Source organism: Betta splendens, chromosome 4 (genome assembly GCF_900634795.4).
Source record: "Betta splendens chromosome 4, fBetSpl5.4, whole genome shotgun sequence".
Lineage (NCBI taxonomy): Eukaryota > Metazoa > Chordata > Actinopteri > Anabantiformes > Osphronemidae > Betta > Betta splendens.
The window spans coordinates 17,867,245-17,878,740 of record NC_040884.2 but is presented as its reverse complement, the minus strand read 5'-3'; the positions used below and the strand labels follow the sequence as shown (position 1 = coordinate 17,878,740).

General features: G+C 43.1%; 4 protein-coding genes and 1 long non-coding RNA gene across 5 annotated transcripts; 2 read left to right on the top strand and 3 right to left on the bottom strand.

Annotated features, from left to right (window-relative positions):
• Positions 1 to 416: 416 nt before the first annotated feature.
• Positions 417 to 1,141, bottom strand: LOC114853458 (cystatin-A-like). Its single transcript, XM_029146855.2, has 3 exons — positions 985 to 1,141; positions 809 to 910; positions 417 to 708 (listed from the first exon to the last, which is right to left on the bottom strand). The coding sequence occupies exons 1-3, from the start codon at positions 1,135 to 1,137 to the stop codon at positions 580 to 582; spliced, it is 384 nt and encodes a 127-aa protein (XP_029002688.1). The 5' UTR covers positions 1,138 to 1,141; the 3' UTR covers positions 417 to 579.
• Positions 1,142 to 1,205: 64 nt separating this feature from the next.
• On the bottom strand, positions 1,206 to 3,427 carry LOC114853459 (cystatin-A5-like). Its single transcript, XM_029146856.3, has 3 exons — positions 1,639 to 3,427; positions 1,446 to 1,547; positions 1,206 to 1,334 (listed from the first exon to the last, which is right to left on the bottom strand). Exons 1-3 carry the CDS (start codon positions 1,768 to 1,770, stop codon positions 1,206 to 1,208), a joined length of 363 nt encoding a protein of 120 aa, XP_029002689.1. The 5' UTR covers positions 1,771 to 3,427.
• Positions 3,428 to 3,558: 131 nt separating this feature from the next.
• Positions 3,559 to 4,680, bottom strand: LOC114853460 (cystatin-B-like). Its single transcript, XM_029146858.3, has 3 exons — positions 4,521 to 4,680; positions 4,307 to 4,408; positions 3,559 to 3,817 (listed from the first exon to the last, which is right to left on the bottom strand). Exons 1-3 carry the CDS (start codon positions 4,590 to 4,592, stop codon positions 3,698 to 3,700), a joined length of 294 nt encoding a protein of 97 aa, XP_029002691.1. The 5' UTR covers positions 4,593 to 4,680; the 3' UTR covers positions 3,559 to 3,697.
• A 119-nt stretch (positions 4,681 to 4,799) lies between these two features.
• On the top strand, positions 4,800 to 8,723 carry LOC129604048 (uncharacterized). Its single transcript, XR_008694587.1, has 2 exons — positions 4,800 to 5,141; positions 7,948 to 8,723. It is a non-coding gene; the product is annotated as an uncharacterized LOC129604048 (long non-coding RNA).
• Positions 8,724 to 9,587: 864 nt separating this feature from the next.
• On the top strand, positions 9,588 to 11,250 carry LOC114853461 (thiosulfate:glutathione sulfurtransferase-like). The gene is made up of 4 exons (XM_029146859.3): positions 9,588 to 9,827; positions 10,243 to 10,364; positions 10,447 to 10,609; positions 10,877 to 11,250. Exons 1-4 carry the CDS (start codon positions 9,646 to 9,648, stop codon positions 10,929 to 10,931), a joined length of 522 nt encoding a protein of 173 aa, XP_029002692.1. The 5' UTR covers positions 9,588 to 9,645; the 3' UTR covers positions 10,932 to 11,250.
• The last annotated feature ends 246 nt before the right edge of the window (positions 11,251 to 11,496 follow it).

The following is an 11,496-nucleotide window of genomic DNA, read 5'->3' as shown; positions in this document are numbered from 1 at the left end:
TCAACACAACACTTGATGTGTAAATGTCTCCTTCAGTCATATGCATAAAGTAGCAGTTTGTTGTTTGTTTGATGTTGAAGCAGAAAATGCATCATGAAGATTTTGAGAAGGTTTAATCATTAGAGGATTAATTTAAAGGCTGTAGAAATATAATCACCAGCTCATATAAAACTCCACATTACTATAAGTCATTGAATCTATCACTAGAGACTGTTTACGCACCTCCATCCTCATCATGAGGACCTTTAATGTAAACAAACATTGATTTTAACCAATTTATTGAGCACCGCAAAAGCAAAGCAATAATAGTAAACATCAAACATCAAATTATAAGGAAATTAATTTAAACCTTTGTTAATTTAGGAATGAACCTATTTTATAAGTCAGGCTTTAATAATAAACAAATTGAGTCAATCTTATTTCAATCCATTCTTTAATTTTCTTTTTTAAACAAGTACAAGGAGCTCCTGATTGTCATTGTAGACTTTGTGCTTGAACGCGTTAAAACTGAAGCAAACAACAAACAGCAGAGTTTGGTTCTGAGGCTTCAGTTCTACAGAAGCAGACTGTGTGGTCGCGTTAGAACGGCACCAGGGGATCGTCCTTCTTGTGGTGTTCCTGCACACCATTCACCGCAATCTTCCCTCCGTTGCAAGGAAGCCCCTGGAACAGCTTCACGTGGATGTAATGATCGGCACCCGCGTGAATCTGCAGACAAATCACAAATCAATAATCAGGGATCATTAAACCTATACATCGGATGTTTTAGTCATTCATTTGAAATAAAGATTAGCACAATACGAGTTACCTTGACCAGAAAGTTTTTTCCAGCCACAACCTGGCATCTGTATGTAACAGGTTTAAAATCATGATATTTCTGGTTTGTCTTTCCCTCCACTTGGTTCTGCACCTGTGCACGAATGACACACGTGTAAATTCAACAGCAACAGTATGAAGAATAAATACAGCTGAACTGAAGCTTACCTCATGACAAATTTTCTTAATTTCGTCAGTTGCAGGTTTGGGATCAGAGTATCCTCCAGGTACACTTGCCATTTTCACAGAGAGTGAGGCTCCGGTGGGTGAACTGTCTGTTTCTACCTGGTGACTGTTCAGCAGGTTCTCATGTAGCAGCATTTATACTGTACCTGCATTAGGCTGCAGCCTGAAGGCGCCGAGCCACCGGAGCAGGCCGTGTGATCAGGTTAGAAAGGTATGAGAGGATGGTCTCTGGTGTGGTTTTCCTTCACTTCCATCAGCTTAACTTCTCCTCCGTAGACTGGAAGGGCCTCAAAGACGATGATGTGAATGTAACTACACAGTCCTGCACGAACCTGCAGGCACAAACCCAAACTGTAAACCTGTCCGTCCACTGCTGAGGGTTCTGTTCAGCAGCTTTCCAGTACAACAGTCAGTTAAGGTAACATGCAAATGCTAGTCTTCACCTTGATGAGATAGTTGGTTCCACACACAAACTGTGATCTGTACTCGATGGCTTGTAACTCCTCATATGTCTTGTTAGTCTTCTCCTCCAACTGGCACTTCACCTGTGTGTGAACGACAGCAATAAATTCAGCAGAAAAGCAAACAAGAGACTGATGGAGAATAAGAAAAGAATAAAAGGAAACTGAAGCTCACCAGATCAACAAGTCTCTGGGTTTGTGCATCAGCATCACTCGTCCCAGTGTAACCACCAACGCAGGTCTCCATCGTCTCGAGGTTTGTTGAAGTGAAGTGAATGATGCGTCTAGTTGAATATTGAGCCGTCATTATAGATGTTCACTGGGTAACCACCCCCCGCTTCATACTGTACATACTGTATCTGACCCTTTGGGTGGAGCTATACAGTAAATGTGGAACTATAGTCCTGCATCATTAAGGTTGTTGCAAAACCTCCATGAATCACAGCAAAAATCCAGAGGCGCTTTTTAAATTTTGTGTAAGTCAGATAATTGAAATTCAATATACTGTAGTGAAGACATCATGGTGTATGGATTTTCAGTTGACTGCAGTCAAATGACTGTCTCATGCTGCATCGAGACCTGGAGGCGACTCACATTCATGCGTAACCACAGATTTCTTCTTTTTAATGTTTCTCGTCCTTGATGCGTTACTTCACAAGCCTTTCTTCATCTTCTGGCACTTCCCAAAAACTCTATGTTAAAATTTGAATTCAGATTTAGATGTGTGGCACATCAGCAGCCCTTCACACACAACAGAGGACTAGCTTGAAAAACGTGATTTAGTGGCCACAGCTGCAGAAAAGTGTATTTAGTACGTGAGTCATTGCTTGACATTAAGGTTGGGCACATTTCAGCTCTGTGTGGTGTCTTCACTTTACAATATGGACACAGTAAAGTTTGTATTCAAATGAGTTAAACTGTCTGTTCAGGGTCATATCAATGAGGCAATGCTGTATCTCAAAGGCTGTGCTGTCATGTGGCTGATTTGAAGATAGGGCTTTCTGGGCACAAGAAGGGGTTAGACGTCATCACCAGGTGATGTGATCCAATCAAGAGACAACACTGAGGTGGTTTTCTTATTAACATGATGTCCTGTAAGTGAGATGGATCACCAAACTGCTGGAAGAGGGCAACCCTCAGAATACTATGAATTTACAAAACACAAAATCTGTTGCTGCAGAAAGCAGCAAAAATCTAAATGTCAGAGATCTCATCTGTAAAGTATCTTATGTGTGGGAGGAATCTTGTCTGGGAGGATGTAGCAGTTTGAATTAATCACGTTAGTGCATGCTGAGGCACAAACTAAAGACAACTGTGCCACTGCAGTAACGACCCACCGTGACTCCAGCCTTCAGCTGTAAATTGATACCCAGTGACAAAATGCAGGAGCCCGTCTTACTGTGGATACGAATGACCAGCTTAACAGTAATGTGTCTAAAATGCTCAGCAATATTTACACTAGATTCCTGACCAATGAGAAAATCTGCTTTTCCTATAAAAACACATCTAATGACTTTGTTTAAGGGATTTACATTCATGTGCACATAACATTCCTGTTTTAACAACATCTCACAGGTTGAAACTTGAACCAGTGGCTCCATGACCTTTCTCTGGGGACAGCCCTGCAATGATTTGTGTGTTTTGTGCAGAGGGCGCCATCTTTTGGTGGTGATGCTTCCTTCAGGAGCTGCAGCATGACAGCATCATGACGTAAGAATATTCAAAATAAAACATATTTTTAAATAAACTAAATTGTCTTTCTTATTAACTTCCTGAGGAGTACAGAAGTGATACTACTGTCGTGTGCCTTGAATATGAAACTGAACCCAACAACAGCTTGACCTCACTCACCCACATCCCCCAACTAGAATATCCAGCATGAACATGAACCTTCCAGATACAGTTATTAAGTGTTTGCACATTTTGCTGTAGCTTTAATGCACTAACTCATTTTGTATTGAAACATCAACTTGAATTATAAATCTGATGCTACATCCAAGCAATGGGTGTGGAGAGATTTTCTCCCCCATGGATCATTTGTCAAAATCAGCTCGATGTTATTTTATGGCCAATACATCAATCAATATACATGCTCTAATATTTGCAGATCATTTATTAGTAGGAACAAAGATATATTGTGTGAACTAAGACTAAACTGGTTCTAGATTAATACTTTCTAATGCCATTGGAACTTGGAGGCACTGACGGGGCGCTTTGCATGCTCTGTGCTACCATTAGAAATACGCAATGGGGTCCTGGGCGCTCTTGGGGTGCTGAATAGCAGCCAGCTCAATTTCTCCTCCAAGCTTCACGTGAATACGGAGGTGAATGTGTTCGTCACCTCCCGTATGAACCTGTAGAATGTAACATTAAATAAAACACAGTTTAGATTAGTACATGAAACAGATCTTTTTTATTTACAGTATACCATCTACCTACTTGCCAGTCTTTAAATGCTCAACTCAAATCCTTAACAATACTTTCGAACATGTTTCCATTTCAATTGGTTTATATTCTCACCATAATCACTATACACACACACACACACACACACACACTTAGGTGCATTAGACTTTACACAATAATACAATTGTTTGTATTTACAGAATTAAAGATGCCAATAGTCATATCGGGTTGGTTCAGGTTAGAGTGAGATAAAAACTGTGGTTGTGTCTGGAATTCTTCCACACTTATTCACTAAATCCCTTTATATATTCCTGATTTAGTTTCTGGAGCCAACTCCACACAGCCAAGTGACGTTAACGTTGTTTTTATAACAATTATGATTGCAGCGGCTTCAACATACTTTGGTGGAGCTACGGTTCTGTTATAAACATGATTACCTTGACGAAGTAGTTGGTCCCAGCCACAACTTGACTCGTGTACGATACTGCTTTGAAGATTTCAAAGTTTTTCCCCGATTTCGCCTCTGCGTGATGCTTAACCTGGTTAATAACAAGTTAGCAGGGTGGAAATAAGTAGTTAGCAAGGAGTTAGCAGCAGCATCAATGAAACGCAAGCCATTAAAAGGTGCTACTGAACTCCGTCTGCACTTACGCTGTCACAGATCTTCTGGATTTTTTCGTCGGCATCCTTGGACGGAGAGGTTCCTCCACAGAGAGTGGCCATGGTAACAGATTCTGGACAGGGGTCGTTGACAACTGAGAGACTGCAGTCAGAGTGAAGCGGGTTCCGTCAGTCGGCGTCGGTGAAGTTGACTCAGAATCACATGACGCGTAGCTTGGGACGTACCATCAGCAAAAGAAAAGGGGGGGGGGGGTAGTTTAGAAATAGACCAAGCTAAAAAGTTAATTCGGCCCCACTTGTAAACTGGAATATAAAATACATTTTAATTTATAGAAATGATGTGGTGCCAGAAACGGAAGGACAAAATAAACGATATGAAGTCTTAGTTGTCGGTCGTTTTCTCTGTAACATGGTTTGGTCCAAGGCGTGGCCGTTTAGCGCCTGACAAAGGTGAAGCAATGGCTCCATGGGTTGACTGGAAGTGGTGATGGATTCTTGTTTGTGTCATCCGTCTGGCGACAGTTCCCGTTTTCGCTGAAAGCAGCTGGAATCTGGCCTGAAACTCACTACACAAAAAGCAGCATGTGATCCATGTAAATATTACTGGTTGGAACCATTGTGCTACATTGTTCCCCAAGCTAGGCTAAACTGGTAAGCTACACCCCAAGCGTTTCTATGGCAACAGAAAGCTTTTCGCTTACACTTCATAATACAGTTAGGGCACACATACAGTATCTCCACACCATGAGGGTCACTCCCACTCAAGACAACTACACCTTTAAGCGGACAATAGGAGGCTTCGATTTATTGTGTTATATAAATAATGTATTTTATTCGGAACTAGTGCATCCAAGCCTAAAACCCCGCTTATTGTCCCCTACAACACTCACGGTGCTGCAGATGAAACACGCTACTACCACTAACACAGACCACTGCTCTAAACACCTACACACACGTAAAAACGCTTTAGCCAGCTTTAGCCTCAGTATTATAAAAAAAAAAGAGTAAAGGGGAACAGTTGTTCTTTAGGTCATCCTTGGCTTAACCGCCTGGTCCAGTTAAAGAACACTTGGTCCAGTAAACTGTTATCCACCACTTTTGAGCTTCTGTCAAGGTCAGCCAGTCTCATAAAGAGAAGTATTTACGGGGTTGTTGTGGTCGACTGGCATGAATAGGCCCCTGTCCTCAGGACCTTATGAATAAGAACAGGAGTTCTTCACAGAAACCAAAGTGAAAAATAAATTAAAATAGATCAGAATCTAAGTCTGACCGCTTCACCAAGTTAAGCTTTTATGTAGAATCTGTTCCAACTAGCAACTAGAGTAAAATTAGCAGGAAATCATCTGTCTGAAAGGAGACAAACAGCCTTCAGTATTGATTCCTGATCCTTTCTGCTCTGTCGTGTTCTACTTAACAACTCTGGGGTTCAATTATGTGAATCACATACGCATCACAGCATTCACTTTATTGACCTCCCCCCAGTACTTCGCACTCCACACAAGGTTCCTACTCACCAGATATCAACTGCTACTACAATAACCAAAAAAGGTCAGAGGTATTTGCCTGGTCTTATGCTCCTCCCCAAGGTCAATGGTGTCTGTGGAGTATTTCCAGAATCCTGAGGTCAGGGCCCATGTGCTGTTTGTCCACACTAACCTTGTAAATACTTTTTTTTATTTGGGGCCCTGCTGACCAAGCTGGAAGCAAAACAAAACCATTCTGAACAGCTAACCGTTGAATTACTGCTCCAGTGTGAAATATGGGGAATGAGTGTCAGAGACATCATAACCATGTCAGGCCTCTCTGAAAGATAAATGCTTGTCAGCGCAACTTCAATTGGACCCTGAGCTAACGCTTGAGAAAGCTGTTAATAGAGCTAGACAAAGCGAACAGGTTAAGAAACAGCACGAAGCACTTAACAGTGGGTTCAAAGCGGACAAGAGCTGCCTGTCCACTTTGAACCCGCTGTTAAGACAGCGTGCATGCGTGTCAACATGGCGGCGCGCAGCCCCAAATCAATTAGAAGCCAGTCGGTCGTGAAGTTAAGAAAATGCAGCAGGACAGGCCGACACAGTGCAAAAGATGTGGAGATACAAAAGGCCACAGCTGGGAACAGTGCCCAGCAAAAGACGCAGCATGTAACCAGTACAGGGGAAAAGGACATTACGCAAGAGTCTGCAGAAGGTGGCAACGGTGACAGAAGAGCTTGAGGAGAAAACTGAGTTTCTTGGCTCAGTGTTGGACAAGGTGACAAAGGGTCCCTGTCTGACAGAGGTAGATGTAGACAATCATAGAACCGTGTTCACTGGGGCTGACGTGACGGCAGTGTCTGAAAAACTGTATAACCAGGGTCACTTCAGTGAACTCGAGAGACCTGTTAAGATCCTAAGAGGGCCAGGGGGTAAACGCCTGAATGTCAAATACATGTTCACAGTGACTCTGAGCGGGAACAGCACAACCATCACAGAGAACATTTATGTGGTTAGAGGACTGAACCCTTCACTGCTGAGTGGAACGGCAGCCATAGCATTACAGCTGGTTGCCAGGTTGTAGAGCATTAGCCTAGAACCAAAAGGGACTGTTAAAAAAAAGTTCCCAGAGCTTTTTAGCGAACTAGAGAAGATGGAGGGTGAGTACAACATTGTGCTGAGGCCTGGTGCACAGCCTTTTTGACTCTCAAGACCAAGACGAATCTCTCGCCCACTTCTACCAAAGGTCAAAGAGGAGCTAAACCATTTGGGCATTACTGCTACAACCGTTTGTGTTTTAGAATATCATTAGCTCCAGAACATTTCCAGAAACGCATGTTACACATCCTGGAAGGTTTAGATTGTGTTGTGTGTCAGATCGATGACGTGATGATATGAGGATCCACACAGAACGAACACAATGACAGACTGAGAAGAGCACTGTCACGACTGCAGGATGCAGGGGTCACACTCAATGAGAAATGTAAGTTATCCAAAAACAAAATTAAATTCTTAGGTTAGATTATTAAGCCATGTGGGGACATCCCAGGAACATCTGGGATTAACCAAGTGCAGAGAGAGAGCAAAGCAGTCAGTGTGGTGGCCAGGTCTTAACAAGAATCTGACCTGATGGTAGAGAACTGTGATGTCTGTTGACGAGAGAGAATAAATCTCAGAGAGACAATGTTGCGTACAACATTTCCTTTAAGGCCATGGTCAAATGTAGGAGCTGATTTGTTTCAGTTTGACAACAAACAATATTTGATGGTTGTGGACTATTTCTCCAGATACTCTAAAGTAGCTGAACTGACATCTAAGTCACTCAATAAGAGGCAGTGATAGAGGAATTTAAATCCATCTTTGCTTGTCATGGGATCCCAGTAGAAATGTGATCATATAATGGACCACAGTTTGTTTCTGAGTCATTCAAAAGGTTTGCACAGCATTGGGGTTTTAGTCATGTGACGTCTAGTCCTCGTTTCCCACAGAGCAATGGGGAGGCTGAGCGAGCTGTGAGAACGGTAAAGGGAATTCTCAAGAAGTCAGACGATCCATACCCTGGACTCATGGAATATCGTTCTGCCCCGCTTGCAAATGGATACAGTCCGACAGAACTTCTTATGGGAAGGAGAAAAACAACTACCATTCTTGTTATTCCTCCATCACAGCTCAACCGAAACATGCTGATGTGAGAAAGCTGAAAGCAACTAAACGGCAATACAGAGCAAAACAACCACAGAACTACAACCGCAGACACGGGGCACATGACCTACAGTATCACAACTGCAACCTGGAGATGCGGTGTGGGTGAGGGACATGTCAGAAAGAGGCACAGGTTTAAAGAGCTGGTACACCAAGGTCTTACGTCATCGAGACACCCATGGGGACCCTGCGGAGGAACAGGTTCCACCTTTCAGCAACAGACAGTCAGTCCCTGACACACCTGTATCCTCACTGCCAGGACCAGCACAGATGAGTACGTCTCCGGAGGCAGAAAGCGTTTCCAGTTAGCAGTGTTCTCTAAGTGGCAGACGTTATAAAGAGAGATGGCGTCTCCAGTGTACCTAAAAGACTATCTTTGTTCATAGATATAGGAACTGAGTGAATAATGGGCAGAATAATCCCTACACTCGGGCCTAGGGGCTGGCCAGTCTACCCCAACTCTCATAGTGTTGAGGAAATGTTGTGGTTCTGAGAATGTTAAACCATCAGGTGGATAACTATGGCACGTTACTGAATAAATGAATGTTTGCCTGTACCTATACATCCTGCTGGGAGTGTGGGCTCATAAGTTCTGCGTTTAAAGAGCATGCTATTTGGTGATTTAATCAAGGTGGGAAGCATTAAGGTATGCCATCTATTCTCTGCTCCGTAAAGAGGATGTAGTGGGATCAGGCGCTATCTGGTGAGTAGGAACCTTGTGTGGAGTGTGATGTACTGGGGGGGAGGACAATAAAGTGAACACGGGAGTAAAGCGCTGCGCGTATGGCTGTGTCTAATTGAACCCCACAGTCGTTTGATAGAACACGACAGAACAGTTATGGTCAAACTTTCCATCCTCCACACCTTCTGGTACCCACTAGTCAGCTAGTAAATGCGTCCTCACAATTACAGAAACTGCAATAATTCAGCTTAATGGTCAATCAGGAAGTAAATTCTTGAACTAACATCCGCAGTAAACACGTGTAATTGATTTTGTCATTAAGATTACAAACTTTATTTATGAGGTATGGGTAAAATTATATTACCAGTTCAGCTTCAAGCACATTGGTTAGTAAATGACGGACTGACCCTGGTCTAGGTTTAGTGAGGACATCTGCTGGACAAGTGAGGCACATTCAGGGAAAACAGCGCATTACATCCAAATAGAATTCAATCATCTTGGTTGAGTTGCTGGATCAACTAGGATGCAAATAAAGTGTACTGGTAAATTTTATGGACTGCTTCACTTGTATATAAAAAATCATGGACCTCTAGATGAAAATAACCACATCCCCGTATTTCCGTGCTCGCTTCGTTTTCACGTCCAGAACCAGAACCCGCCTTGGCTCCGCGGTTCCGTGTGCGACGGCGTTTACTTCTCCCGCCCGGTGACGGCGGTGCAGCGTCGCGCGCGTCTCGGGCGCACTTCAAGGCAAAGAAGAAGAAGAGACGCGTCTCCGGAGCGCAGAGGTCGCTCCTGGTCAATGCGTCCTGCTGCTGTCAGCGTGTTCTGCGCCGTCGCCTCCATCATGATGTCCATTATGCTTTCGCGGACCGTCGGCCGCGTTGTTGCGGAGATGAACTGCAGGTCTTACCCGACTTTCAGCTCAGTTTGTCGCACGTTTGCGACATCAAGTTCCAACATGGGGAGAAGCAACCGACCGTGGTAAAACGATATTTCCTTTCTGTCTGTCATTCAGAAATCATTTTACTAATATTATGCCAAGTTTATGTGTTTAATTGTAAACAATTAAGCTCCCTTTCTATTATAATTCCGCTATATTTGCTTGAATCTTAATTTAAAGACCACTTCAGTAAAAAAACATGTAAAAATGATAAGACAAACAACTTCCTGCAGTAGTTTATGACACTGTTAAAGCGTTTACTGCCCCTGACTTCACAGCAGTTTGTCTAACAGTGGTTTTATGTGGTTGTATCTTTGAAACATGAGTAGCTTGGATCATTCAGCAACAGGTTTTTCCAGGTGCGGGGGCCACATCCCAGGTGTTGACTTATTTAACAGGCTCCGGCTGATGGTCGTTAAAGTCAGATGCATGTGATGTTTCTGTGTCTCTCCTTAATTCAGTGGTGACATACTCGCAGCTGAAGACCATGCTGTCGAACCGCACCGTTCAGCTGTACGATGTGAGAAACCCCGACGAATACCAGGATGGACGCATTGCAGACGCGGTCAACGTCCCATGTGAGTGGAGACACAGGCATGAAGTACAGTAGCCTCGGGTTGCTGCTATGTTGCTCTTCCTCCACTGTTCTGTGTGTGTCAGTGGACACCCTGCAGGAGTCTCTGCAGCTGGCTCCTGAGCTCTTCCAGGAGAAGTTCAAGGTGAAGGCTCCTGGAAAAAACGACGACAACATTGTGTTTCACTGCCGGAGCGGCAAACGGAGCGCCAAGGCGCTGGACATCGCTCTTCAGTTGGGTTTCAGCAGGTAAATAACACCTGGCGTTATTACATCGACGCGTTAAGGCCACAACTTGTCACAGTTATCGGCTAAAGTCACTTCACCACTTATCTCTTTGAACTGAACTGAACGAAGTGAATTTTCTGCTAATCCACAGAATGTGGAGCACTTTGCATATTGTTATTTATTAATCAGTACTGCAGTACAATGTCCACGCATGCTGCTTCAGTGTCTTGACCTTTGAGTAGGTGATGCCAGCAGTTAGTAAAAAGAGTCTCCGCTTCTTACTTTCAGGGCAAGACACTATGAAGGCGGCTACAGTGAGTGGGCAGAGAAGGAAGGAAAATAAATCCAGGCTGAATTCTGCCCTTCAGTCCCACAGCTTCACTGCAAATATCAAACCAGAGGGTGAATCTAGAGACGGGAGCTGCTCTGAACCACTGCAGATGATGATCACAATGTATCAATTGTATCAAAATGTGCAATTTTTATAACACAATAATGTGAACTCGAGTTAGAGTAACAATTTGATAATGATATATATATATATATATACTATAAGGACACTCATTTTAATATTATGTTTAGTTTTTTTGTGCTATTTTGATTTCCACCAATAAACTGGACAGGAACCTGCGTAATGTTAATTAAATTACATAGAAAATTCATCATGTGACTGCTTGTTCTTGTGCACATATATTTTTCTGTTACAGTCAGACTAATGCTCACTCAGAGCAGCTAGGAGGCAAGAACCCAAATGTACAACCCACGCATAAAACTCATTTAAATAACTAAGAATACACAACAGAACAAAGGCTAAGAATGACTTAAATTCACTGGAAGCAGGGGAAATATACTAAATACCCAGAATGGGAACAAGAGGAGCACAGACAAATGTTCCATCAAACAGACTG